General features: G+C 56.1%; 3 protein-coding genes across 5 annotated transcripts; 1 reads left to right on the top strand and 2 right to left on the bottom strand.

Moving 5' to 3' along the window:
- Window positions 1-190: 190 nt before the first annotated feature.
- Window positions 191-9,793, bottom strand: MRPL12 (mitochondrial ribosomal protein L12). Its single transcript, XM_082374299.1, has 5 exons — window positions 8,199-9,793; window positions 7,420-7,606; window positions 7,163-7,246; window positions 679-813; window positions 191-581 (listed from the first exon to the last, which is right to left on the bottom strand). The coding sequence occupies exons 1-5, from the start codon at window positions 8,270-8,272 to the stop codon at window positions 465-467; spliced, it is 597 nt and encodes a 198-aa protein (XP_082230425.1). The 5' UTR covers window positions 8,273-9,793; the 3' UTR covers window positions 191-464.
- A 141-nt stretch (window positions 9,794-9,934) lies between these two features.
- Window positions 9,935-23,225, bottom strand: HGS (hepatocyte growth factor-regulated tyrosine kinase substrate). 2 transcript variants are annotated; one of them, XM_082374199.1, is made up of 22 exons: window positions 23,107-23,225; window positions 21,548-21,632; window positions 21,149-21,224; window positions 20,684-20,776; window positions 19,084-19,207; window positions 17,922-17,974; window positions 17,435-17,503; window positions 16,636-16,760; window positions 15,520-15,598; window positions 15,355-15,453; window positions 15,171-15,266; window positions 14,470-14,508; window positions 14,252-14,392; window positions 14,092-14,151; window positions 13,361-13,571; window positions 12,840-13,012; window positions 12,625-12,765; window positions 12,365-12,542; window positions 11,516-11,649; window positions 11,311-11,430; window positions 11,051-11,140; window positions 9,935-10,633 (listed from the first exon to the last, which is right to left on the bottom strand). In XM_082374199.1, the coding sequence occupies exons 1-22, from the start codon at window positions 23,141-23,143 to the stop codon at window positions 10,523-10,525; spliced, it is 2,334 nt and encodes a 777-aa protein (XP_082230325.1). In that variant the 5' UTR covers window positions 23,144-23,225; the 3' UTR covers window positions 9,935-10,522. The 2 variants fall into 2 exon arrangements, with proteins under 2 accessions (XP_082230325.1, XP_082230326.1); XM_082374200.1 differs by lacking the exon at window positions 14,092-14,151.
- ARL16 (ARF like GTPase 16) lies at window positions 23,142-26,248 on the top strand (the record flags this gene model as incomplete). 2 transcript variants are annotated; one of them, XM_082374300.1, is made up of 4 exons in its annotated part: window positions 23,142-23,336; window positions 24,346-24,459; window positions 25,044-25,159; window positions 25,308-26,248. In XM_082374300.1, the coding sequence occupies 4 exons, from the start codon at window positions 23,142-23,144 to the stop codon at window positions 25,477-25,479; spliced, it is 597 nt and encodes a 198-aa protein (XP_082230426.1). In that variant the 3' UTR covers window positions 25,480-26,248. The 2 variants fall into 2 exon arrangements, with proteins under 2 accessions (XP_082230426.1, XP_082230427.1); XM_082374301.1 differs by lacking the exon at window positions 23,142-23,336 and adding an exon at window positions 23,387-23,468.
- Window positions 26,249-27,224: the final 976 nt, after the last annotated feature.

Below are 27,224 nucleotides of genomic sequence, written 5' to 3'. Positions count from 1 at the left end.
TCCACAGGCGCCCCACACCAGCTCCTAGGTGAAGATCTGGTACCAGCCACGCAGCAGCTGCTGCCCCTGCAAGCAGGACAGGCAATGCCCAGAGCCCCCTGTGCTGCCTCTGGGCTGCTGTCTGCAGTGGGATCTCAGAGGACAGCCCCCTGCATATAGTGCCCACCTGACAAACACCTCCACACACAGGGCCTGGACAATGCATTTTTCCCAGCAGCCACAGCGGGGCATGTACACTTTCGGTAGTTTCTAGAGTCCTCCCTGGGGCTGCACGGGCAGTGGCTGCCCCTCCCTCCCCATCTCAGCAGGTCCATCCACGTCTGTCCCAGAACGGAGCTGGCCATGTGGTGCGGGTGCCCAGTTCTGCTCCGAGGCCACTCTGTCCGCTGAGCCTGGGTGCTTCGCGAGGAGCAGGTAGAGCCCCACTCGGGGCCCGGGACCCCTGTCCACAGTCCTCTGGGCGGCTACTCCAGAACCACGGTGCCGCCCACTGCCTCTAGGGCTGCCTTGATCTTCTCGGCCTCGGCCTTGGCCACGTTGGCTTTGATTTCCTGAGGCAGGGATTCCACCAGCTTCTTTGCCTGCCAGAGAGCAAAGTCAGAACCTGGCCTGGGCCTGGGCAGGCCTGAGAGCTGTCAGTGACGGCGGAAGAGGGCTGTGCATTGCACGGAACCTCACCTGGACAAGGTTGATGCCCTGGACGAAGTTCTTGATTTCCTTGATCAGCTTCACCTTGTCCACGGGTTTTGCCTCTGTCAGGCGGACAGTGAAATGCGTCCGTTCTTTTTGTTTGGGGATGTCTTCTTCTGCTGCCTGGGGGAGGGAGGGAGGGAGAAAGCGGGTGGCAAGATGAGAAAGGACGGAGTGAAGCAAGCAGATTCACTCCCGGGCCACCCTGTTCTGTAACCCCAAAGGCAAGGCCCAGGCCGGCTGCCCAGAAAAGCCTACGATTCCAGTGGGAGGCCACAGCAGGCCAGGGAGACCCAGGCTGCCCAACTGGGTGCTCTTCCTCCCTCATCCACTCCGCTCCATCTCTCCAGAGGCTGTTCGAAAACTGCCTTCTGTCCCTACCACCCAGCTCTCTAGTTTCCTTATCCTTTAAAAATTGTAACTTACGGGCTTCCCTGGTGGCGCAGTGGTTGAGAATCTGCCTGCTAATGCAGGGGACACAGGTTCGAGCCCTGGTCTGGGAAGATCCCACATGCCGCGGAGCAACTAGGCCCGTGAGCCACAACTACTGAGCCTGCGCGTCTGGAGCCTGTGCTCCGCAACAAGAGAGGCCACGATAGTGAGAGGCCCGCGCACTGCGATGAAGAGTGGCCCCCGCTTGCCGCAACTAGAGAAATCCCTCGCACAGAAACGAAGACCCAACGCAGCCAAAAATAAATAAATAAATAAAATTAAAAAAAAAAAATTGTAACATACGAGACAAGGAAGAGTGACACCAAAAGTGCTCTGCACATAAAATAACGCTACAGAAAAGCAGTGCTGGTGCAGTGGTCAGCCAAGCCCAAGGTTACATACTGATGACAAATGTACAGCCAGCTTCAGCTCCACCAAGTGACCAACAATGGGACGACTGGGCGTGACAGAGCTCCTACTGTCATGAGTGAAGACTGCAGCGCCCCTAGAGCAGGGACCACATGACCCAACAGCCTGGGGCAGTCCTGGTTTGGGTCTGCTGCCTAATTATTAACAGCACCCCTTTATTCTTAAAAGCGCTCCAGTTTAGACAAGTTACACAGTAATTCTCTCTCCTTGCTCCAAATGTTCAGACTGTAAAGCCACCTTCCAGTTCATGGTGGGGGGAGGAGCGTGGACGACGCTGGTGGAACCATCAGACACATCTGGGACGTGGGACGCTCCACAGGACCCCTGACCTGGTTTCCTTAGTAGGTGATGGCTGGGGGGAGGGGGTTGAGGGCAGCGACCCAGATTTAAGAGGCTTGAGAAACCCAACAACCAAATGCAACACACAGACCTTGTTTGGATTTGAGTAAACCGACTGTTTTAAAGAAAGTCTAGAACTATGAGCAAAACTTGAAAGGGCTGGGATAGAAAACCCTGCTAATTGCATTTGTTGTGCAAAAAAGCTCACGGCAACGTAAGGAAACACCTGTGCTTTCAGCGATGGATGCTGGTCAGAATGGATGCTGCAGCACACGAGGCAAAACAGGTCCGAAATCTGCCTCGAGCTTCAAGAGACGGGAGAAGCAAATATGGCAAAACCTTTATGATTATTGAGGCTGGGAGATGGATATATGGGTAATTGTATTATTATTCCTCCTTTCGTATATAAGTTCGAGACTTGTAACAAAACAAGCAAAAAAACAAGCAAAAAAACAAGCAAAAGCTAAGAGAATTCAGCACCACCAAACCAGCTCTACAACAAATGCTAAAGGAACTTCTCTAAGTGGGAAACACAAGAGAAGAAAAGGACCTACAAAAACAAACCCAAAACAATTAAGAAAATGGTCATAGGAACATACATATCAATAAATACCTTAAACGTGAATGGATTAAATGCTCCAACCAAAAGACACAGGCTTGCTGAATGGATACAAAAACAAGACCCATATATATGCTGTCTACAAGAGACCCACTTTAGACCTAGGGACACATACAGACTGAAAGTGAGGGGATGGAAAAAGATATTCCATGCAAATGGAAATCAAAAGAAAGCTGGAGTAGCTATACTCATATCAGATAAAATAGACTTTAAAATAAAGAATGTTACAAGAGACAAGGAAGGACACTACATAATGATCAAGGGATCAATCCAAGAAGAAGATATAACAATTATATATATGCACCCAACATAGGAGCACCTCAATACATAAGGCAACTGCTAAAAGCTATAAAAGAGGAAATTGACAGTAACACAATAATAGTGGAGGACTTTAACACCTCACTTACACTAATGGACAGATCATCCAAAATGAAAATAAATAAGGAAACAGAAGCTTTAAATGACACAATAGACCAGATAGATTTAATTGATATTTATAGGACATTCCATCCAAAAACAGCAGACTACACGTTCTTCTCAAGTGCGCACAGAACATTCTCCAGGATAGATCACATCTTGGGTCACAAATCAAGCCTCAGTAAATTTAAGAAAATTGAAATCATATCAAGCATCTTTTCGGACCACAACGCTATGAGATTAGAAATGAATTACAGGGGAAAAAACGTAAAAAACACAAACACATGGAGGCTAAACAATATGTTACTAAATAACCAAGAGATCACTGAAGAAATCAAAAAATACATAGAGACAAACGACAATGAAACACGATGACCCAAAACCTATGGGATGCAGCAAAAGCAGTTCTAAGAGGGAAGTTTATAGCTATACAAGCCTACCTAAAGAAACAAGAAAAATCTCAAGTAAACAATCTAACCTTACACCTAAAGAAACTAGAGAAAGAAGAACAAACAAAACCCAAAGTTAGCAGAAGGAAAGAAATCATAAAGATCAGAGCGGAAATAAATGAAATAGAAACAAAGAAAACAATAGCAAAGATCAATAAAACTAAAAGCTGGTTCTTTGAGAAGATAAACAAAATTGATAAGCCATTAGCCAGACTCATCAAGAAAAAGAGGGAGAGGACTCAAATCAATAAAATCAGAAATGAAAAAGGAGAAGTTACAACAGACACTGCAGAAATACAAAGCATCCTAAGAGACTACTACAAGCAACTTTATGCCAATAAAATGGACAACCTGGATGAAATGGACAAATTCTAAGAAAGGTATAACCTTCCAAGACTGAACCAGGAAGAAACAGAAAATATGAACAGACCAATCACAAGTAATGAAATTGAAACTGTGATTAAAAATCTTCCAACAAACAAAAGTCCAGGACCAGATGGCTTCACAGGTGAATTCTATCAAACATTTAGAGAAGAGCTAACACCTATCCTTCTTAAAATCTTCCAAAAAATTGCAGAGGAAGGAACACTCCCAAACTCATTCTATGAGGCCACCATCACCCTGATACCAAAACCAGACAAAGATACTACAAAAGAAAATTACAGACCAATATCACTGATGAATATAGATGCAAAAATCCTCAACAAAATACTAGCAAACAGAATCCAACAACACATTAAAAGGATCATACACCACGATCAAGTGGGATTTATCCCAGGGATGCAAGGATTCTTCAATATACGCAAATCAATCAATGTGATACACCATATCAACAAATTGAAAAAGAAAAACCATGTGATCATCTCAATAGATGCAGAAAAAGCTTTTGACAAAATTCAACACCCATTTATGATAAACACTCTCCAGAAAGTGGGCATAGAGGGAACCTACCTCAACATAATAAAGGCCATATATGACAAACCCACAGCAAACATCATTCTCAACAGTGAAAAACTGAAAGCATTTCCTCTAAGATCAGGAACAAGACAAGGATGTCCACTCTCACCACTATTATTCAACATAGTTCTGGAAGTCCTAGCCACGGCAATCAGAGAAGAAAAGGAAATAAAAGGAATACAAAGTGGAAAAGAAGAAGTAAAACTGTCACTGTTTGCAGATGACATGATACCATACATAGAGAATCCTAAAACTGCCACCAGAAAACTGCTAGAGCTAATTAATGAATATGGTAAAGTTGCAGGATACAAAATTAATGCACAGAAATCTCTTGCATTCCTATACACTAATGATAACAAATCTGAAAGAGAAATTATGGAAACACTCCCATTTACCATTGCAACAAAAAGAATAAAATACCTAGGAATAAACCTGCCTAGGGAGACAAAAGACCTGTATGCAGAAAACTATAAGACACTGATGAAAGAAATTAAAGATGATACCAACAGATGGAGAGATATACCATGTTCTTGGATTGGAAGAATCAACATTGTAAAAATGACTATACTACCCAAAGCAATCTACAGATTCAATGCAATCCCTATCAAATTACCAATGGCATTTTTTACGGAGCTAGAACAAATCATCTTAAAATTTGTATGGAAACACAAAAGACCCCGAATAGCCAAAGCGGTCTTGAGGGAAAAAAACGGAGCTGGAGGAATCAGACCCCCTGACTTCAGACTATACTACAAAGCTACAGTAATCAAGACAATATGGTACTGGCACAAAAACAGAAACATAGATCAATGGAACAAGATAGAAAGCTCAGAGATAAACCCACGCATCTATGGTCAACTAATCTATGACAAAGGAGGCAAAGATATACAATGGAGAAAAGACAGTCTCTTCAATAAGTGGTGCTGGGAAAACTGGACAGCTACATGTAAAAGAATGAAATTAGAATACTCCCTAACACCATACACAAAAATAAACTCAAAATGGATTAGAGACCTAAATGTAAGACTGGACACTATAAAACTCTTAGAGGAAAACATAGGAAGAACACTCTTTGACATAAATCACAGCAAGATCTTATTTGATCCACCTCCTAGAGTAATGGAAATAAAAACAAAAATAAACAAATGGGACCTAATGAAACTTCAAAGCTTTTGCACAACAAAGGAAACCATAAACAAGACGAAAAGACAACCCTCAGAATGGGAGAAAATATTTGCAAACGAATCAACAGACAAAGGATTAATCTCCAAAATATATAAACAGCTCATTCAGCTCAATATTAAAGAAACAAACACCCCAATCCAAAAATGGGCAGAAGGCCTAAATAGACATTTCTCCAAAGAAGACATACAGATGGCCACGAAGCACATGAAAAGATGCTCAACATCACTAATTATTAGAGAAAGGCAAATCAAAACTACAATGAGGTATCACCTCACACCAGTTAGAATGGGCATCATCAGAAAATCTACAAACAACAAATGCTGGAGAGGGTGTGGAGGAAAGGGAACCCTCTTCCACTGTTGGTGGGAATGTAAATTGATACAGCCACTATGGAGAACAATATGGAGGTTCCTTAAAAAACTAAAAATAGAACTACCATATGACCCAGCAATCCCACTACTGGGCATATACCCAGAGAAAACCGTAATTCAAAAAGACACATGCACCCGAATGTTCATTGCAGCGCTATTTACAATAGCCAGGTCATGGAAGCAACCTAAATGCCCATCAACAGACGAAGGGATAAAGAAGTTGTGGTACATATATACAATGGAATATTACTCGGCCATAAAAAGGAACGAAACTGAGTCATTTGTTGAGACGTGGATGGATCTAGAGACTGTCATACAGAGTGAAGTAAGTCAGAAAGAGAAAAACAAATATCGTATATTAACGCATGTATGTGGAACCTAGAAAAATGGTACAGATGAGCCAGTTTGCAGGGCAGAAGTTGAGACACAGATGTAGATAACAGGCATATGGACACCAAAGGGGGAAAACTGCGGTGGGGGGGGGGGGGATGGTGGTGTGCTGAATTGGGCAATTGGGATTGACATGTATACACTAAGGTGTATAAAATTGATGACTAATAAGAACCTGCAATATATAAAAAAAGAAACAAAACAACTAATACTAAACTTTCATTGGGTTATTTGTATGGAAATATGTTAATATAAATGTTTCAGACATTACATGACATATAAAAAAAACAAAACAAAAAACCCAAACCAAACCATACCCAAAATTAGTTTGTGGACTCAAGTCTTCTGGTTTCCACAAAGAGACCCAAACTTGCCCCAGCTATCCAGAGGATGGGGCTGCCCCTCACCTCCCCCACTCTCTGCTCCAGACCGACATGCTCCATGGCCCACGTGCCTGCCACCCCTCTGCCTCACTGTCGTCCTCAATTCCTCAAGTTTTCCCTCAGGGTCACCTCCTCATTGCAGCCTTCTTTGAAACTGTAACCCTCCCCGTCTCTTAAGTTTCTTCCTTTTTCTTTTCCCCATTCTGTTTGATACAATTTCTTTTTATTTTCGTTTCCTCTCCTTTGGCTGTTCCCCTTCTACTAGGAACATGGTCTTCATGTGGGCAGGGACCTGCACATCCTTGGCAAGGAGGAGGTCCCAGGGCGGCTGCAGGGGCACCCACAGCCAGAAAGCGCACACAGACCCGCAGGGTGTGTTTGGTTGACACAGGAGCCAGATTAGGGACGAGGAGAGAAACCTGGCTACGTGAGGTGAGGCAAGATGGCAGCTGGACACCAGAAAAACACCTCTTTGTGCATGGGACACCAGCCTGATCTCACCTCGGGGGCTGCTGCGGCAGGGGCAGCACCAGGCACCATGCCACCCATCGGCATGAACCCCACATCCTGGATCTTCAACGTTTTCTGCAGGAACAGAGAAAGGCAGTTTCAGGAGCTGGCCATCACACCCAGACACGCTCAGGGACACGCCTGGCAAGGTCCTTGCATTCATGGAGCACGCTTTGGACAATTTACCAAACTCCCAAATACCCCAGGAAAGGGCCCCAGACCTCCCTACCCGGCCTGAGCCATGATACCTTCAGGAGCTCGTTGAGGTCTGAGATCTCCAGCAGCGTGAGGCTGGCAATGTCCTGGACCAGCTGCTGGATCTTGGGGGGGTACTCCTTGGGGGTGTTATCCAAGGGGGCACCAGCAAGGGCCTCCCCCCCTCGATGGCTGCTGCATCTCATCAGGCGCACGGAGCAGACACGAGGTACCTGTTGCCTAACCCCCATTCAAACAGTCATCAGCCTGGCACAAGCAGGTGACACGGACCAGGCAGGTAGGTGCCATGAGCTCAGAAGATCTAGCTCCTTAGTCCTGACTCAGGTTCTCAGACTCCAGGGTCCACGTGGATAACAAAGGGATTTCCCAGCTACTTTATGTCCTTCAAAGGGCATTAGAAACCCACATAACTGTATGCAGACACGCTACCCACGACGTTGTTTCCGGCTTGGATGAACTACACCAACCCACAAAGGTAAGGCAATTACTTGAATGCATTTTGAGGCACAAAGCCTTTCAGAACCTAGGGCCCCTGGCGATAGAACGCCAGATCCACTCATGGAAGTCCTACCACGTCACTGTGCTGCCGGGGAAACTGAGGCTCGGAAAAAATCAGGGACCGGTCCAAGGTCATCCAGGGCCACCCCGGAACTATCGGCGGCCCCCGCGGTTAGGGGATCGTCACGAGGGGGCCCCGCGCCCACCACCCCCGTAGGGACCCACCGAGTCCGGGGTGGTCCCCCGTCCGCGGACGCCGCCCCGACCTGCACCCTCAGTGCCCGCCTGCCCGGCCCTCGGCGGCCTGCGGTACCTGGCGAGGCGGAGGGCGGCGGCTCGAATCCTAAGACACGGCCCCCATAGGAGGCTTGCGGCCGCCGGCAGCATCGCTCCGTAAGCGAGAAGGTCACACGCGGCTCCCAGTAGGAGGGACGCTCTAGCTGCCCGGACCGCCGAGCATACGCACTGGGGGAGGACGCTCTAGCCGCCAGGGCCGTCGAGCATACGCTGTGGGGAGGGCGCTCTAGCCGCCAGGACCGCCGAGCATACGAGCTGGGTGTTGGGGGAGGACGCTCTAGCCGTCCGGGCCATTGGGCTTAGGACCTGGGGGATGACGCTCTAGCCGCCCGGGCCATCGGGCATAGGAGCTTGGGGAGGACGCTCTAGCCGCCCGGGCCATCGGGCACAGGAGCTGGGGAGGACGCCCTAGCCGCCAGGGGCGCGGAGCAGACGAGCTGGAGGAGGACGCTCTCACCTCGACTTGCCTCCTCTCGCTCCCAGATTACCCCGAAGGCGGCGGACGGGACAGGCGGAGAGCCTCGTTGGCGGCGGCCGGACAGCGGCTGGCTTGGGCTCTCCGCCCCGCGGGGCGAATGAAGCCCAGAGAAGACTGAGCCCCGGCGTGGGGTCCGTCCGAGTCGGGGAGGCGGGCTGGACCCCCCGGGCAGTCCCACTAGGGACGACCGGCCGGGACCGAGCCCTCTTGGACGGCGCAGTGATGCCTGCACCCGAGCCCGGGCTCGTGAAGTTTGCGCTGCCGCAGGGCGGGCTCGAGGGTCCCCAGTTCCCTTTCTGGGTAGCTCCGCCCCGGGGGCCCGGCCGTTCGTGGCCTGTGGTCACCTGGCGGCAGGAGCGCCCCTGCCCTCTGGGCCGCCTTCTCCTCGGTTTCCTCCTGTACCTAAACGGCTGCCTTTCCGGCCAGCACGGGAGCACGTTTTGTCCTTCCGTCCTGGCCGCCCTGGGAGCGAGGCCGCCGCCCTCCGCCTGGACCAGACCCGCAAGGAGCTCGGGACTCGGCTTACAGCGTCTGCTAAGGGTTGTGATTGAGCCCGGAAGGGGTCAAAGATGGGGTCCTGGGAGAAGAGAATTTGTAAGCCTGGGCTCTGTCTCCACCTGCCAGAATCCTCTGCACTCCTTAGCCCAGCTCCTAAACATCTGGCATATGGGGTATCCCCAGCCCTTCGGGTCCTGAGGCCTTTGCTCTTTAGATGCAACAGAGAGCATTCCCCCTCGCTGCTGTCCCAGACGCCACAGATGATTTCCTAAGAGCCCAGGCAGAACAGCCCTGACTTTAGGTCAGAGCAAGGAGGCAGGGCTGCCCTCTGCCCAGCACCTCTGTGATTCTGGCCATTCCTTGGACCTGAGCTCTGTGCCTATTAAACTAGTCCATTCCTTCACAGACAAGCTAACATGGGGGTCACCCAAGAGGTTTGCCCAAAGTCTGTGAAATGTTCTGAATCCTGAATGCAAGAGGCTGTGAGTCTGCGTTGTCTTAAATGTTTTCTTCTAGGCTACAACTCTTAACTGGCATCCCAGACTCAGACTGGAGTCGGGGCAGCACAGGGCTGGGTGGAGAGAGGACAGCTCCTCAGTGCTCAGTCTCAGGGAGGAGGACAGCAGATCTCAAGGCCGAGCAGCATCCACCAGCTGAGACTCCTGTGGAGCTGGGTCTGGGGCGAGGGGCAGCTGGCCTGTGGGGAGGCACCTTATACACCCCTGTCCACAGCTGTACCAGCTGCCGAGCACCTTCTCTCTGTGCAGACACCCGAATACTTGTTGAAAGACATTTTATTATCACTGTTCCATTCTGTCTACTCAGGGCACTGGATGAGATGACGGCTCAGAAGCAGAAAAGCTGGAGACAGGCCCCACCCTTCCTGTGAGGGCCAGAAGCACCCCTGCTGACAGCCTGCAGGGGAGGACTCTGGGGAGCACTCAAGCTAGTCACAGGCCACAGGCCCTAAGGTCTCCTGGGTGGGAACGGGAAGGCATGAGCTGGGTGGGGCAGAGACCCCACTCCACCTGGCCCTCTCGGGACCCGACGTGCTGGGCTGAGGGCTTCCTCTCAGAGAAAGTCCTTCCCTTCCACCCTCCCCCCCGAGGCCCAGCCCTGGGGAGAGGAGTCAGACACCAACTCAAGAAGACAGGGACAAGGATGGGGCCTGGGGGGACGAGGAGCCAGCAGGCGAGGACAAAGACAGAGAAGGGCCAGGGTGAAGGGCCACCCCGCCCGCGCAGAGCAGGGACACTACACGCAGAGGGAAGAGAGCGAGGCAGGAGGATGACGCTAGTTAGAGACGGAGGCGGTGGTTTTGGAGAACCGTAGTGTTACTCTGGATGGGGAGCTCCCAGCCGGGGTCAGTCAAACGAGATGAGCTGGGTTTCACTGCCCTGTGGCGGCGGCCCCTGTGGCGGCGGCTGCTGGGCCACTGGGGGCTGCTGCTGGGGAGGGCCACTAGAGGGTGCCATCTGTGGGGGGGGGGGACACATGGACCATGGGTCTGTCCTCCCTCCCCAGGCCCCAGCCTCCCCACCCTATACCGGCTCCTCTCCAGAACACGCCACATCCCAGCCTCGCCCTGGTACTCAGGCCCCTCGAGCCCACCCTCCCGACTCCCTGCCCTCTTCCTGTCCCCAGCAGAGCCCAGACCCCAGGTGTTCCCGATTCATGTCTGTGGACCTGAGATGACGTGACCTTGGGCTTTTAAGTAAATGCGTGGTTTGGCACCTGTAGGTGTTGCTAAGTGTCTGTCCTGGTCCTGCCCGCAGAGCAGCCATCCTGCCCCGCACTGGCTGCACTTCCCAGGGCAGCCCCGCTGCCGAGGGGGGTCCAGAGCAAAACCTGTCCCGTCATGACCCACGGTGGTGGCCCCGGGAGAGGCTCACCTGAGGGTACACGGGCTGCTGCCCTGAGATGTAGGGCTGCTGCGGGGGCGGCAGAGGTGCGTCTTGGCCGGGGAGGGTGGGCATGAGATTCTGTGGAGGATAAAACAACCCCACACTGAGAAAGGAGCTCTGTAACCAGATAAACGCCAACCAGCGAGGAGAGCGCAGTGGAGGGGACGTGGGGCGGTGAGCAGAGGGTGGAGCCTGCCCAGCACTGCCCGCCCCCGCCCCTCCTATCCGATGCCCCCACGGCCTCTCACCTGCATGCCGTAAGGCTGGTAGCCCATGGACACTGACTGGCTCCCCATGTAGCCCATGGTGCTGGACTGCGGAGGCTGGGAGATGGCCGGGAGGCTCTGTGGGGCCTGGGAAGCCACGTTCTGTGGAGGGGAGGAGGCAATGGGAGAAGGCTGAGCCCAGGTGCCCCAGCGGCCTTGTGGGGGAGGGGGCGGCCTCCTCTCCTACCTGATAGCCCTGCGTGGGAGTGGGCTGGTAGGATGAGTAGGCCGGGCTGGTAGTGGGCCCGGCGGGGCCCTGAGGGGCTGCCTGCGTGCCAGCGGCCCCTGCTGGGTACATGTAAGCGCTCACCATGCTGGGATCTGGAGGAAAAGAGGAAAGAGCTCACCACCCCGATGTGGGGAGGACAGCAGGGGCCCTCCTCTGACTTTTCCTTCTCTTTATGACTTTTGGAGCCAAGTTTGTGTTTCACATTCTCACAAAACGATAGTGAGTGAAATCAACAAAGATAGGAAAGGATCCCCGGAATGTCACACTCTCCGAAGACCAGTCACACATAAACTGAGGGATTTTCTGCAAGACGACGGGCCAGTGCTCTTTGGGAAGTCAGTGTTACAGAATGCCAGGGCAGACCAAGGAACATTCTAGATTAAAGGAGGTGAGAGAAGCAGGACAGCTAAACACGTGATGGGTTTCCTGTTGGCACAAACAGGATACTGGGACCGTGTGGGAGCTGAGCCGGCTATGGACACAGTCACAACACGGCCTCAGAGCCCTTGGTCCGGCATCTGTACCCAGGCCGTGGGGAGCATCCTGGTTTAGCAAATGCACCGAGGCCTCTAGGAGTAAAGGGCGTCATGCCTGCCATGCACCCTAAATCGGGTCAGAAGAGAGTGTGTGGAGAGAGGGCAAGTGCTGACAAGGAAATGTCTGGACATCTGAAAAATTCTTTGTACCATTCTGCCAACTGTTTTGTAACTCTGAAATCACACTAAAATAATAAAAGAAGAAAGGGGTAGTGGTCCGGGGCTCATCCGGGCTGTTGGCCCTCCACCCACCCCCCTGCCCCCCCGTTACCTGCTGCGGCCCCGGGCATGCTGGGGTAGGGGCCGCTGGTGGCTGGGGCCGGCTGGCTCATGTACATGGTGTGCATGGGAGAGCCCTCCACTGAGCCTGCCGGGCTGAAGGTCCCCGCAAAGCTTGCCGGGCCAGAGGGCTGGTACAGCACGCCCCCTGCTGCGGGCATGGCCTGGAGCTGGGGATAGAGAGACGGCTTTCAGGGCAGTTCTCGGTCACCAGGGTGCCCGGAGGGAGTGGGACGTGTGGTGGGCACGTGCCTGGGCGTAGGGCAGGGAGAAGGCTGGCATCTGGGCCCGCATCTGGATGGTCTGCTTCTGCTGCTCCAGGCGCATCTGCCGCTCCTTCTCCTGCTCCTGCAGGCGCTGGATGGCCAGCTGCCGCTGCACCTCCAGGTACTCCTGTGGGCCATGAGGCAGCCGTCAGGGCTGGCTTTGCCCCCCACACCCGCAGGGCTGGGCCGCCGCTGCCGCACCTGCTTCTTCTGCCGCATGATCTCCAGCTTCTGGGCCAGCTGGATCTGGCGCTGGCGCTCGGCCTCCTCGGCTGCGCGACGCAGCTTCTCCCGGTGCTCCTCCCGCAGGGCACTGAGTGCCCCCCGGGCGTCACGGATCTGCGCCAGCTTGTCCTGCAGCCCCTCGTAGTACACTGTGGGGAGGGGGCAGAGCGGGGGCCTTGGCAATGGCTCCCCAGCTGAGCGCTTGTCAACAGGGCGCAGCTGGCATAAGGGCTCCAGGGAGGGCGCGCACGCACACGCGCATGCACGCATGCACACACTTCCTCCACCTGACTGTCCGGCGCTCAGTGGGACGTTTCCTGCCACTGGGACTATGTCTTGTAGAACCCAAGGTCCCTCAGGGCAGCCCTGCCCACACGACCCCAAGCCTGATGACGCCTGGCAGAGGGCACCCACTGACCCGAGGGGATGTGGCCAGCCCCTGACGGGAGCCCCCGTGGCCCCGGAGGGACGCCCGGGAGGGTGTGTGCGGCACCTACGCCTGCGCTCATCCAGCTGGTTGAGCAGCTCGAGCAGCTGGGGGTGCATGCTGTTGATGGACTGGAAAAGGGACAGCACGGCCGAGTCGTTGGTGATGCTGCGGCCCCGCACGTGGTTGCTCTTCATGCGGTTGACAAAGGTGGTGACGGCATTCTGCAGGGCTTTCAGGAACTGCGTGTGGCTCTCCTCCGACTCCCCATTCTGGTATTGCTGCCAGGGCACAGGGGGTCTGGCTGAGTGCCTCCTTCGCCCCCAGGCCCCCAAGCAGGGGCAGGCACCCACCATCTGGCTATGCTGGCCGCTGAGCTCCGAGACTGCTGCACATCTGACTTGGTCCTCCCGGTGGGTCTGCAAGGGGCACCCTCAGCACCCGGTTCACACGTGAGGAAACTAAGGCCCAGGGAGACTTGGGTTTTGCCCAGAGGTGCAGTGTGGCCAAGACCAGGCTGTCCTGGCCCTAGCCTCTTACTCCACTGGGCACCAAAGTGCAGAGCCCCAAAATATTCCAATCCATTCAGGGTAGGCCGCGAGTAGCCAGCGGGTAGCCGAGCTCTGGCCCACAGCCAGCCCAGGGAGGTTCAACGGAGAGCCATGAGCCGCAATGGCCTGCCTCCAGGAAGTCACTGCGGGCACAGCTCGGCCCTCCTGACAGGTGCCTGGGCGGGGCCTAGCACACTGCGCTCCGGGAGGCCAGGTATGCCCCCAGCCTGAGGAGGGAGCCATGGCTTACCTCACTAAACGGGCCTCCGGCCGGATTTACAGGCTGAGGGTCTGTCTCCGGGAGGGAAGTCTGGAAGACACCAGAGAGTGACTGGGACTCCACCCCTGGCCTGTCCTGGCGGCCCCCTCCCAAGGGACCATGGCCAGGAGCCTGAGAGCAGCCCCCTTACCTCCACACTGGCAGGGACTGTGTGTCCCTCCCCGGGCTGGGCGGCGGGCTCCGTCAGAGGCACCGGTGCAGATGGCGTGGGGCTCTTCCGAGCCTCCTCCTGCTTCTTCTCCCAGTAGTTCCGGTTGAGGTACCGGGCGAGCTGCACAGGCAAGAGGCGGTCACTCCCGAGGGCCAGGAGGCAGCAAGGGGAAAGCGCCACACACAGGGTGTCCTCACCTCAGGGTCGATGTCTTCAGCCAGAGGCGCCGATGAGTTCTGGGGAGACGTGGGGGGTGTGAGGCGTCACAGGCCGGAGCAGCATCAACCCTAGCCATCGCTCAGGAGGCCTGGATGACGCAGCCATGACAGTGGACCCTGAAGGCTGGCCAAACCCAGTCCGAGCCCCAAGGGGCTCCAAAACCGTAGACAGGGTGCAGCGTGGTGCCCCACCAGCCCTCCCACGAACCACAGGAACAGGTGGGCAGGTGGCATGACTGTTCTCAGCCCCACCCACAGAGCCCTGCGGAGTTTGCAAGTGACTTTCTAAACCTTTTCTCCCACCTGCCACCCACCCTCTTTTTACAAAGAGAACTGAGGCCAAAGAGAGGCTGGGTCCATCCCCAAAAAGCAGACCTGTGATGGCCCCACTGAAAGCTAGAAAAACGCAGAGCACCTTTGATCCCAGGGGTTCTCACCTCCTCCTGCTCTGGGGGGCATGGAAGAGACCAGGGTCTAGACAGTGAGAACTCCAGCCTTTACAGTGCCCTCTATCCCACAGGGGTCCCGACCAGGGAGCTGAGACCCGCGGGCGCCAGGCCACACCCTGCCCCTGCCCATGAGACATGTGCCTCCGGGTTGGGGCACCACCCCCCCGCCTCCCCACCCCACCATGGGAAGGGGGTCTAAGCCAGTGGGGCCAAGCCGGAGGGTGGGCTCACCACGGGCGAAGAGTACAGGCTGCTGGCGGGGGGCGCTGACGAGGCCACAGGTGTGGGCTCCGCTTTGGGGTACGCGGCATAGGCCGACTTCTGTCTCTGCAGGGGAACCAGGAGGAGAGTGTTGCGAGGGTGCCCCTGGACTCCCCTGGCACCCCCAGACTCAGCGAGGCCACCCCCGGCTCACCATCCTCTCCTTCTCCTCGGCCTCGGACTGTGACAGGGCCAGGGCCAGCTGCAGCTCCTCCTCCTCCTGCAGGGCCGTCTCATCCCTCTTGGGGGGCAGCTGAGGATGACAGGGCAGGGTGAGCCGGGCCCACAGGCGAGGCGCCCCCGCAGGCCCGGGCAGTACCTGGGACTGCTGCGACAGGGGGCTGGTCAGGTACTCCGGGGGCAGCTCCGTCGTCGAGGCAGCCTTTCCCTCCGCTTTCCTGGAGGAGACAGGATGCTGTACGTCATCGGGCACTGTGCCCCTGGCCCCCCACAAGTTCTCAGGACACAGGCTGGGGCTTCCCTCCGACATCCCCACAGAAGGAAGACAGGGGTTCCACAGACCATGTTCCAGAGAAAAGCTGGACCCTCAAACCAGCTGTCACCTCTGGGCTATGGAGCCCTGGGCAAGTCACCGGCCTAAGCTACAGCTCCCCCTCCTGCAAATGGGGCTCAAACACCCACCAGCCTGTGGCTTTCCACAGAAAAGGACCTCCCGGTGGAGCAGCCTGCAGACACCACTTCACCAAGGGATCAGATTCCGTCACTGATGCTGGGACAGATGGACAGCACAGGCTCCCAGGCCAGCCGCACAGAACCTGTCTCTAACCACGAGGAAACCTTGGACCCAAACCCAGAGACGTGCCACAACAGCCTAGACCCCTTAGCGACGTCCTCATCACAAAAAATGAAGCAGCTGAAACATGCCGGGTTAGGGAGCTGATGGGGTGGCCGGGTCCTGACAGGACAAAACCGCCACAGGACGTTACTGGGACACGGGAACCCTGGACAGGGACTGGGGAGTAGGTGTCAGAACCACACCGATGCCAAATGCCCCAACTCGACAGCCGGCAGCAGTCACACGGGGCAAGTTCCTCCCGGGAAGCGCACGTAGGAGGTCAAGGCGAGGAGGACAGGGTGCCTGCAGCTCGCTCTCAACTAGTCCAGGACACAACGTGCATGCGTGTGGACACGCAGGCAGATGCGGGGAGGGCAGGTGTGATGGAGTCAATGGGGCCGAAGGACCCAGGCTGTGGGAGGGGCAGGGTGTGTGGTCTCCAGACCGTTCCTGCATCTCTTCTCTAAGTGTCACTCCCAAACTAAGACGTTACAAAAACAAACCTGAGCAATTGGCCAGCAGGTCTCAGAGCCGGGGGCCCTGCCGGGCTCTGTCCAAGTCTGCCGCTCCCCCACCACCCTCCTGCCCCCTGATTACCAAGGTAGAAGCTGGCTCCGCTCAGTGTCCGAGGGGACTTACTTGTTGAGCTGCTCGTAGCAGGGCTCGCACACACGCACCTCCTTCTCGATGCCAAACTTGGGGATGGTGGAATACTTGGAGGAGCATTTGCCGCAGAAGATCTGGCCGCATGCCCGGCAGTGGTGCTGCGACACGGGACAGGTCAGGGCAGCCTGGCCGGCCACCCCTCACGCCCACCCCCCGCCCAGCACCGCCCACTGCAGGACGCGCCAGACCGGGTCTCCCAGGCCAGGGTGGGCAGAAGGCGAGCCCAGGAGGCCACAAAGGCCCTGGGGGAACAGGGTGCACTTGCAAGCTCTCAACTGTAGCCTCCACTTTGAGGAAAAGAAGTCAAATTAAGAAGAAAAATTCACAAAAAACATGCATGAATTGTCCTGATAAACGAGTTTTGCTGGACGGTGAGTCCGGTGAGTCTGCTCAGATGCCCCAGGCCCCAGCCTTTGCCACGGCCAGCCTGGGCTTCGGTGGGAAGAGGGAGGGTCCAAGCTGCACAGGCCAAGTCAGCTGAAGAGACTCGGCCAAGGGGCTATTGGCCGAGGCAATGCAGACCCAAACCCCCAGCCCCGGGCGTGGGGTATACTCCTGTTCCCAGAGGGGTGCAGCCTCGCCCGAACTTCACCTGACAGCACTGACCATCAGACACCAACCCTAGGTGACCACACTCCCCACACCGCCAGGTCCCAGCCAAGAGAGAAAGGCCCGTGCGTGGGTGCAGTGGCCTTGTGATGACAGCAGGTGGCCTGGGGTCTGCCCCGGCCAGGCGTGGAGCCAGGTCCCTCCCCAAGGCGGGCGCACTCACCTTGCGGGTCATGACCCCGAACTGCACCCGGCACCGGTGGCACTCCTCAGCATCCACCCAGTCAGGGGCCTGGGGACAGGCAGAGTCGGGTCACATAGTCCCTGCCCTCCCTGCCGATCCCCGCTTCCCACAGGGGCGCGCAGGGGACTGGGGCCAACTCACTGCAGACATGACTCGAGGAAGGATCCCCCTCCAAAACAGTCTTTCTTTCTTTCTAAAGACCTGACAGCAAGACTTCCCACAGCTTTGGGGATATATAAGTATTTGTCTTCATGGCTATGGGAACCACAGCCCTAAGGCACCTTGAACTGGGTTCCTGTCTCAACCTGCAGACACAGCTGCATATTCTACTGAAAAAAGTCAAGCTTTCTCGTTTTCCAGACAGATCAGCAGCTCACCTGCTGCCAACAAGCCCAGATCCCAGGGCTTTCCTGCTGCCTTCTCAAAGCAGCCTAACTCCTAGACCTCCAGCACCCCGTGAACTCACTCTCTCCGCCGCAAACATGGCATCGCTCTCCTTGAACTCTGGGAAGACGTGTCCTGGAGAAAGAAGGCCACTGTTACTGCCAAGTGCTGCCCTAGTGGGCAAGGCCCACAGCCTCACCTGCCCGAACCCATCTGCCCTGAGGCCTCCAGAGCCACATCCTAGCTCTTGGCATCTGCCTCCCCAAACAGACAGAAGAGGCCCAGAGCCCCCGGGCAGCAGGCACGGTGACCCCACACTGGGCAAGGGCGCCTTGGGGCACAGCTCAGCCGGCCCGCCCCCCAGCTGGGGTGGCTCCCCACAGGCCGCTCTGTCCTGGGGACCACACACAGAGCCAGGCGTTGCTCCCACCTCATCAAGGCCTCACAGACACTCCCCAGTCCATCTGGCTCCTGGTCCTGCACCCAGCCAAGCATGCTTCCCAGAGCTCTTAAAGTTGGAGTTCCTAAGCTGTTTTTTGAGACATGAACCCCTTGGGAATCCCATAAAAGCTTTGTGTTTTTGTTTTTGGCCATGCCGTGTGGCTTATGGGGATCTTAGTTCCCCAACCAGGGATCTACCCAGGCCCCCAGCAGTGAAAGCCTGGAATCTTAACCACTGAATCGGCAGGGAATTCCCCCCCGTAAAGCTTTGGACGTTCTCTCCCGTGTATAACGTCCAGGGATTGAGAGCTTGAGGCCAGCTCACCAACCTCATCACAGTGTCTGCACGGTCCTGCCCACCCCGCGGCCAGCAGGCACTGCCTCTGCTCCCACTCCATGCCTCATCTTCAGGGCCAGAGGACCTGCCCTCCTCCCCCGCAGCACAGGTGAGAGAGGCCCCAGCCCAGCCCTCTCATTCCATGCCTGGCGAGAGCACCAGCAAATCCTCCAAACAAGGCCTGAATCCACCACCCTCCTTGCCAAAGCCCACCACCTCTCCACTGGCACCGCAACAGCCAGGAGGAACGCACAGTGGGCCTTAAGAAGCACACCTCGGCTGCCAGACCCTCACTTACAACTCTCCAGGGGTTTCCACTGTGCCCAGAGCACAGTGCTACCCCCACCGCGCAAGGGGTGGGCACAGCCGCCCTTGGGCCCCCCTTGTGCAGGGCAGCCCCTCAACTCCTGGTGGCATGTCCCAAGCCTGGCACTGGACCCTCCTGCTCCCCACTACCCTGACTCACCTTCCACCTTCATGATCTGGTACGTGTCCTGAACGACCTTGTATTTGGGCTCGTTCCGGAACGCATGTGCCCAGGCCTGAATCAGGTACAGGATCTTGTTTCGGACGTTTACTTCCACCTGCCTCTGTGGAGAAGGGAGGAAAGAAGATAAGAACCTTGGGAGAGGCAGCTGCCAAAGAGACATCTCAGCATGAAAAAGCAGCTGGCAAGACCCCAACACTCCGAGCAACTGGGACTGCAGAGGTGGGGCGGGTCCCCCAAGTGGGGCACCAGGGCCATGTAGTGACCCAGGCCTCCTTTAGGGAGCGCTACCCCCAAGGACAAATCCATTGCACCTGTCTGCCCACTCAGGACCTGGACTTATCTTTAACCGCCTAGGTGAAGCTGCGTATCCCTCAGGTGGAGGCTCTCCAACCCCTACTGCCCCGTAACTACCTGTCTCTCCCCACCCCATCCCCGTGCCCTACAGGACCCTGACCGCCTAGCGAGCTCCTCAGCCTGTAACCCACTCTGGTGCCGGCTAAGGCCAGCCTCTAACAGGCAAAGCCAATCAGGCCTGGGCTGAGGAAGTAGATGCACGGTCGGCTGGCCCCCTCCTTCCAGTCATAGGCAGCGCGGGCAGGCAGGGGAGTGGCTCCAGAAAGTTCCCCACATACAGAGCCACCACCACCAACAAGCTAAAGCACAGACAATCACATTTCTAGAGCTCTCTCAGGATCCTACCCACACACAATGCTCAGGACGGTGGGTCAAGAAAGCTGCTTCAAGACACCAAGCACAGCTCACGTGCCAGGGTTCCCGCTCTTCCCTGTAATGGGGGTCCAGTCAGTGGACCCCTTTCCAAGTAGCCCTGCCCCTGTGAGGACTCAGACCATGCGCAGTGTGAACAGGACACGATTGTGCCAGGACAAGGAGGGCGGGTTCTAACTCCTCTGCCGCCACCCAGGCCAGAGCAGGGGCTGGACAAGTCACCAGTCAGGGCTTTGGAGAAGCCCCACCGTCAGCTCAGCCCCAGACGGGCTCCTGGCTGTGAGGCCCACAGGCGCCCAAAGGGCCCAGGCCACAGTGGCGGCGGAGTCGGTGCTGGGGCTTCACTCCTTGGTTGCCACCCAGGGCAGCCTCAGCTCCGTGGGATGCCCCTCACCCATGGGGGCGCCGGGGGCCGTAAAACCCATGGCCCTGGCGTCCCTGCTCTGCTGTTGCTGTTCCCCAACTCTCCCTCCACACTCATGTGCCTCCCTGCTCAGAATTCTACCCAAGCCCTTTGGGGACCCCAGGCCTCCACTTACATCCTCTGCCCATGGCACACAGCTCCCTCCCCACCTTCTCCACTGCTCAGTGAGCATCCCCTGCCCTTCAAGACTCAGCTCCTGCCCCCCAGGAAGCCTTCCCAACTTTGCAGGAGGAGTGGGGTCTCCTCCACACCCCCAGACGCAGCCCCGCTGACTTCTGGGAAGGCCTGACCTCACCAGGCAGGGACCACGAACACTCGCCTTCCAGCCCTCCAGCACCTGGCACTGTTCCCACCAGCAAAGCCCCAAGAAGCCCGTGGGGTGGCACACCCCAGTCTGGGCCTCTCTGCTCCCCGCAGAGTACCCACCTTCAGCAGCTCCTTCAGCTCCTCCATGGTCTGCTTGTTCGCCACCTCATCATGAACTGTCTGGCCACAGTTCTTCACCACGGACTCCATGACCTGCAGACCCCAAGGAGGGGTAGACTTGAGTCTCAGGTCAGGGCAGGAACTCCCCGTCCTGGACGGGCCCACCTCCCCATAAGAAGGCGGGCCTCAACAGGGCCCTCAGGCCACCTAGCCGGACAAGAAAGCCCGCGTTACAGCCTCTGAGGCAGGAAGCAGCCAGGGCTACAGCTGCTTCTTCTAACTCTGTGTTTTATCACCAAGGACAGATACTGGAGTCAACCTCAGGGCCCACACGTGTCAACCTCAGGTGGAACAGCTGAGGCATTGCTCCCAGCCCTGCCCCACGGCCCCAGTGCCTCCACTTCTGGCGGTACGCCCATCCCTGCCATCCCCACCAGTGCCACCTGGAGTACAGGGTCTGATTACCTCTAGGGCATACAAGGCCACGTGGGGATTCTTGTCGTTGACTTTCTTCTTGATGGAGCTCACTGCATATTTTGCTCTAACAGAAAAAGACATTGATAAAAGCAGAAAGAGAAGATGAGAAAGAAAACAGCCTCTAAAACTGAGAAAAGCCCAGCCACCATCTGGTCCCTGAGATACCCCCCAGGCAAATGTCCAGGTAACTGTGCCCTCCCAAGCTGTACACAGAAAGTCCTTTAATCGTCCCAAGATCTCAAAAACCCCAGCACACAGACCACACAGTCCTTCACCAGGGCCTAACATGGCCAGCTTCCAACCGGGCAGGATCTTGGAAGATGAGCGGGCACCAAGCAACCCTAGTCCACTGGGTGGCCACCCCATTGCTTTTGAGGGAGCACTTACTGTGTGTCCCCCTGGCGGATCAGGTCACAGATCTGGAGGATGGACTCCCAGTCGGTCTCCAGAAGAAGCTGGCTGGTCGCTTTGTCTAAGGCAGAAACGCAGGGGCTCATCCTGCTCTGTGATTCCCCAGGTGGCCCCCCAGCTCAGCAACAGGCAGGAGGGACTGCCCCCTTCCCATTTTAGACATTTGGACCAAACAGAAAACTACTGAAAATGCTCCTGACACCTGACAATAACCACGAAAGCACTGTCCTTCCTGAAAGACAGACAAACAGCTCGGAAAATAACAATGGAGAACGCTGTTGTGAGCTTTTTACATGCCAAGTGCTGTTCCAAACACTTTACGTGAACTCACTCAATTCTCACACAACCTTAAGAGTTAGGCGGTATTTCCACCCCCTCTGCAGACAGAGAAACTGAAACAGAGAGGTGAGGTCACTGCCTGAAGTCACACAGCTTGTTGGCACAGAGCCAGAATTCAACACTATGCTCAGCTGCTTCTCAACAAAGAGAAATCTGCTGCCTCATCCCTCAGAGTCCCTAGTTTTTCAGAAGCTTAACCTATTTGATTAGCTCTCAGCTGAGGCATGGCTGGAGAGACATGCAGCAGAGACCCCAGTCCTCTGTTTCAAGTGTTTTGTGGGGCGCAGACAGGATTCACCCGCCAAGGATTCTCCAACTACCACCTCTAGTCTATGTTGCTGTGGCCTCAGACAGATGTGCTGCTCAGGGGTTGCTCTCCAGCCCAGCCAGCACCATCTTCCTTGGAGTTGTACAAATGGTCAACATGGATCTGGGAGTAACTTCTGGACTGACCACTGAAGAGCTGAACAACCTCATAAGCTGAGTTCCTCGGCCTGTATGTTCAATGAGCAAGGAAGGCACCTCATCTGAGGTCCCTCCGAAACCATATTCAAGGAATAAGGAGGGCAGGCTCCGGCTGACCGTTCCAGTACCCAGAGCACCGATCCCAAACACAGAGCACACATGGTTTCATGGAGGGGTGGGGGCTCGCCCATAAAAATCGATTTTCCTTTCTAAAATCTGTGACCTCCAGGAGGCTCACAAGGATCAGCTATCCACCCCAGAAAACAGAGGAAACGCCTTCCTACCCCTGGGCGCTTCCGGGAGCCCAGTGGGGACACAGGGCGCAGGTCTGGGTCCCTGGGGAAGCAGCGCTCCAAAGAGCTTGGCAGGTCCTACAGAGGACATTGCTGGCTCCACCCTCTGGGGCCCATGTATGGATCAGAACTCCCAAATCCCACGCAACCTAGGTTTTGGTGGGGAGAGTCTACTGAGATTTTACTATTTCACTGAGTCACCCGTTTTCGTGACTCAGGACGTGAGGCCTGCTCGGCCAGACGCTGGTGGTCGTTTCCCCAAGGCTCCTGGCCCGTCTCCTGCGCGGACCCTCATTCACTCGGCCGGCTCCGGGCCCGCGCCCCGGACCGCCGGCCCTGCGTCGCCTGCGCGCCCGCCCAGGGCCCGGGTGGCGCGGCGGTCGCCCCGGAGCGCTGGGGCCGGGGGGCTTTCGCTCCGGGGGGCGGGGGCCGCGTTACCTAGGAGACGCTCGAAGGTGCCGCTGCCGCGCCCCATGGCGACCCAGGAACCCGACCTGACGCCGCGACTCTCTCCACTGCGAGCCGGCGCGCCCCCGACTTCCGCTTCCGCCTGCCGCCTCGGGTGCGCGCACGCGCACGTTCGCTGGCCTGCCCGCGAGCCGCGGGGAGGCGGGCCTTTCCGCTCGCCCCAGACGCTGGGCGCAGATTGGGCCGCGCCCACTGAGACGGTAAGCGCCGAGAACCAATGAGCAGCCCGGGGGTGAGGCCTGGCGTCGCCAGGACGCCGAGCCACGGGTGTAGAGTGGAGCGGGGAGTGGGATGTGTCTCCTGCTCGGGGCCACGGGTGTGGGGAAGACGCTGTTGGTGAAACGCTTGCAGACTATCCTTCCGCGCCGGGTGGAGGGGATGGGGGTCCGGAGGGGCCTGGGGGTCCGGGGGGCGCTGGTGGCGAGAGGGGTGGGGGGCGCCCGGGCGGGGTGCGGGGTGCCCGGGGCGGGGTCTGGCCTGCGCTCCCTCCTCGGCCCCGCTCGGAGACCTTGACTACCTCGCACAGCTGAGCTCCCGGGATGGGAAGGGCGACCTGGGCGATCTTCCCCCTACGCGGCCCACGGTAGGCGTCCGGCCTCTTGCAGGTTTAGGAGAGGCGGGTCTCCTTGTGGTTAGCAGAGCAATTTGGGTTCCTTTTTTTTTTTTGGGTAATATTTATTTATTTGGTTGCGGCAGGCGGGCTCCTTAGTTGCGGCATGCATGTGGGATCTAGTTCCCTGACCAGGGATCGAACCCAGGCCTCCTGCATTGGGAGCCCGGAGTCTTCACCACTGTGCCCCCAGGGAAGTCCCTGGGTTCCTTTAAATGGAAGCTGGGGTCTGGCGGGTCAGTGTGTTCAGTAGACTTCAGGAGGTGGTGTCGCCGTGGGGAGCCCCCGGACAGAGTCCCAGGGGATCCGGAGCCTCCCGCCCCTCACCACTGGTCGGACTGCATTTGCTGCTCTCTGCACAGGGCGAACCCCTCTCGTGGGCATTGGTGCCCTGGCCACAGCCAGCCCTGAGGGTTCTGGATGCCTGGGAGCATCTTCAGGCCTTCTCCCTTACGGGTTCCGCCTTAGGGCCTAAACACTTGAGAAGACCTATGCTGGGGGTTAGGTTGCAGTGTAAAGGGCTGGGCACGTTGCTATCCAGGAGTTCCGTGTGGGAAAGCACTTGTGGTGGTCTCTGTGCATCCTGGTTTTTTCCACAGGTGGGTACCAACCTAACGGACATCGTGGCTCAGAGAAGGATCACCATCCGGGAGCTGGGGGGGTGCATGGGCCCCATCTGGTCCAGTTACTATGGAAACTGTCATTCTCTCCTGGTAGGTCGTAGTCTTTTGAACTTCCTTTGGGGAAGTATGTCCCTATTCCAGCGTTGTCTAGTCCCCAGTTTCACTTTGTGTGGGATAGAGTTTGGTTTCCTGGGCAACTGTGCGAGTCAAGGAAACAGGGTCCAGACTAGAGTTGCTTCCTTCTGGGACCCCAGCCTGATCCCTAGGGCTCCTGAGCCCAGGCTAATGTGAAAACTCACAGAAGGCTTGCTGAGGGCAGTGTTCCTTTTCTGCAGGTAACTGTGCCATCCACTCACTGCCTTATTGCCCTGGGTGTGTTTTTACGTTTTATGTTTGAATTCTATATCCCCTGGTTCGTCCCATCCTGGCAAGGCCTGTGCCCCAAATTCTAGGACCCGTCCTTGGAAAAGTAATGGCCACACAAGTAGAGACTTCTGCATAGGTGGAAACAGATAACACCGGTCCTTCTTGCACAGCTCGCTCCCCTCTGCTCCTGCCTTTCCGGAAACCTTTCTTGCTCTTCCTGAGCTAGGCGCGTGATGCGAGGAGAGGAGGTTTGGCAGGGATGGTGTTCCATCGCAGGGGGGTCCTAATTTCCATTTACTTCTTTCTAGTTCATGGTGGATGCCTCTAACCCCACCCAGCTCTCTGCATCCTGTGTGCAGCTCCTGGGTCTCCTTTCGGCAGAACAACTTGCAGAAGCATCGGTTCTGATTCTCTTCAATAAAATGTACGTGTCCGTGAGCTGAGAGGGAACGTGGGGGTGCCCCAGGGCGGAGCTCCTGTGGAGTGTAGCCAGGAGGGTGGCTCGTTGGGGTGGGGGTGGAGGGCGGTGCAGCAATGGCAGCCCAGTCTGACAGGTATTGCTTTCACTCCAGTGACCTGCCCTGTTACATGACCATAGAAGAGATAAAGTCGTTAATCAGGCTCCCGGACCTCATTGCTTGTGCCAAGCAGAACATCACCACGGTAGAAATCAGTGCCTGGAAAGGCACTGGCTTGTCAGAAGTGCTGCGCTGGCTCGAGGACACCCACAGAACGAATGGTTGACTGCAGGGCGGAGAAGCATGGCTGGCCCGCTCTGTGGCAAGAAGGCAGAAGCAGCACTGCTTGGCCTCTGGCCATCTGCTGCTTTTATAAGGGCAGGATAAGCCCTAGAAGATGGGGTTCTGTGCTGAGTTGCAGTGATGGGTAAACTGAGGCACCCAGGTTATAGAATTCCTGACATCTGCCCTCTGGCTCCAGCACTGGGAGAGGAGGACAGGCCTGCCAGGTGGCTTGTGTCCTACGCCATCCTGAGATGGTTCTAGGGGATTTGTTCCCCTCCCCCCAGGAGAGCTGCTCTCTCAACTCTGACACAAGCTCCAACCTGTTGAGTTTCTGATACCTTGACAATATAAGGAAGCTTGTGGGAAAACACCTATTGCTTGGTGCATTTGTTTCCTAGGGCCTCTGTAACAAATCGCCACAAATGGCTTGCAGCAGCATAAACTTACGTTCACGGTGCTGGAAGCCAGAAGTGTGGAGGCTCTGAGGGAGAATCCGTTCCCTGCTTCTAGTGGCTGCTGGTGCCGCTTGGTGTTGTTGGCTTGTGTCTCGCAGAACTTGAATCTCTGCTTCTGTCTTCACGTGGTGTTCTCTCCTCTTTTTATAAGGAGGATGTAGGGCCCACCCTAAATCCAAGGTGATTTCATCTCAAGATCCACAGTTACATGTGCAAAGATCCTTTTTCCAAAGGTCACCTTTGCACGTTCCGGGGGTTACAACTTGGACGTATCTTTTGGGGCCACTATTAAACCTACTGCAGTCTGGTAAGAAACCCTCTGCTTCTGCGTGTGGTTGTGAATTTCCTACAACAGCTTCCTCTGTCTCAGCTGGTGGTCTAGCTCATTGGGCCATCGGCCCAGGCCCTCAGCCTCCTCGCGGTTTCCAGTTGGTCACTCTGCAGGGGTGAGGGGAGCTCTGTTCTACAGAGGCTGTAAATGGCGCCCCGAGAAAGCTCTGTATGGCCTGCAGGGCAGTGCGGTCTCAAGTCTTCCTTTCCCTGCTGAAACGATAGGCCTCCCAGTTCAGTGCTGCCGCTCCCTGGGAAGGTTCTCAATTGGCTCTTGGATGTACAGGGCCAGTGCCACCTTCTTAGGCAGACCACGTAGATGCCAGTGGTCCCCCTCCGTGGTGGGCCTGTGGAGATTTCACAGGACCCACAGTGACTGGCTGGCAGATGTCCCCCAATCTCAGGGTACCGAGGAGAGCGTCGCCAGACCTTGAAGTGTCAACCATTCATGGGCCACGTGCCTAGTTCACCTTTTGGCTTGATGCAGGTGTGTTTTAACAAAGCATTTTAGTATTTTCCAAATGAGGCTGGTACAGGTGGCACTGTTGATGTCCTCCGAGGGCTTTTGGAAGGCCAGCATGGCCCCCACTGGTCTCATGGGGACCCAGGGCCCCAGCACCCCTGGGTCTCTCTAGGGCGGGAACAGTTCACACCAGCCTGCGTTGGCCACCCCTGTGGTTGTGCCTTTTCCCCAGCCACTCTGACCCCAGGGCCAGACATCCAGGCCCAGAGGGGACAGGCAGGGCCACATCTGTACTCCAGGAGATTGGCCTGAGGGGTCTGGGCTCCCGTTGCCCTGTGTCCTCAACCCGCTCCTATTTCCCTAAGTGCTCTGAGAAGCGACTCTCGGTTGGAGTAAATGTCCTCCGTGAAGAGATCCTGGAGCTGGGCAGGTGATCCTGAAGAGCCCTGAAAACAGTTTTCCCAAGACCTGCAGGACAGAGCAGCCGGTTTTTGGAGG

This window comes from Balaenoptera borealis (genome assembly GCF_965194805.1).
Source record: "Balaenoptera borealis genome assembly, chromosome: 20".
In the NCBI taxonomy this organism is placed as follows: domain Eukaryota; kingdom Metazoa; phylum Chordata; class Mammalia; order Artiodactyla; family Balaenopteridae; genus Balaenoptera; species Balaenoptera borealis.
The sequence above is the reverse complement of the archived record's forward strand: the minus strand, read 5'-3'. Positions and strand labels throughout refer to the sequence as shown.

Coding starts and splice junctions, on each gene's coding strand:
- MRPL12 (XM_082374299.1), bottom strand. CDS start 8,272: ATGCTGCCGGCGGCCGCAAGCCTCCTATGGGGGCCGTGTCTTAGGATT. Junction 7,607..8,198: donor GCCGCCCTCCGCCTCGCCAG/GTACCGCAGGCC, acceptor AATGGGGGTTAG/GCAACAGGTACCTCGTGTCT. Junction 814..7,162: donor CTGCCGCAGCAGCCCCCGAG/GTGAGATCAGGC, acceptor TCCCTCCCCCAG/GCAGCAGAAGAAGACATCCC.
- HGS (XM_082374199.1), bottom strand. CDS start 23,143: ATGGGGCGCGGCAGCGGCACCTTCGAGCGTCTCCTAG. Junction 20,777..21,148: donor TGGCCTTGTATGCCCTAGAG/GTAATCAGACCC, acceptor TGGGGTCTGCAG/GTCATGGAGTCCGTGGTGAA. Junction 11,141..11,310: donor ACCAGCCTTACGGCATGCAG/GTGAGAGGCCGT, acceptor TATCCTCCACAG/AATCTCATGCCCACCCTCCC.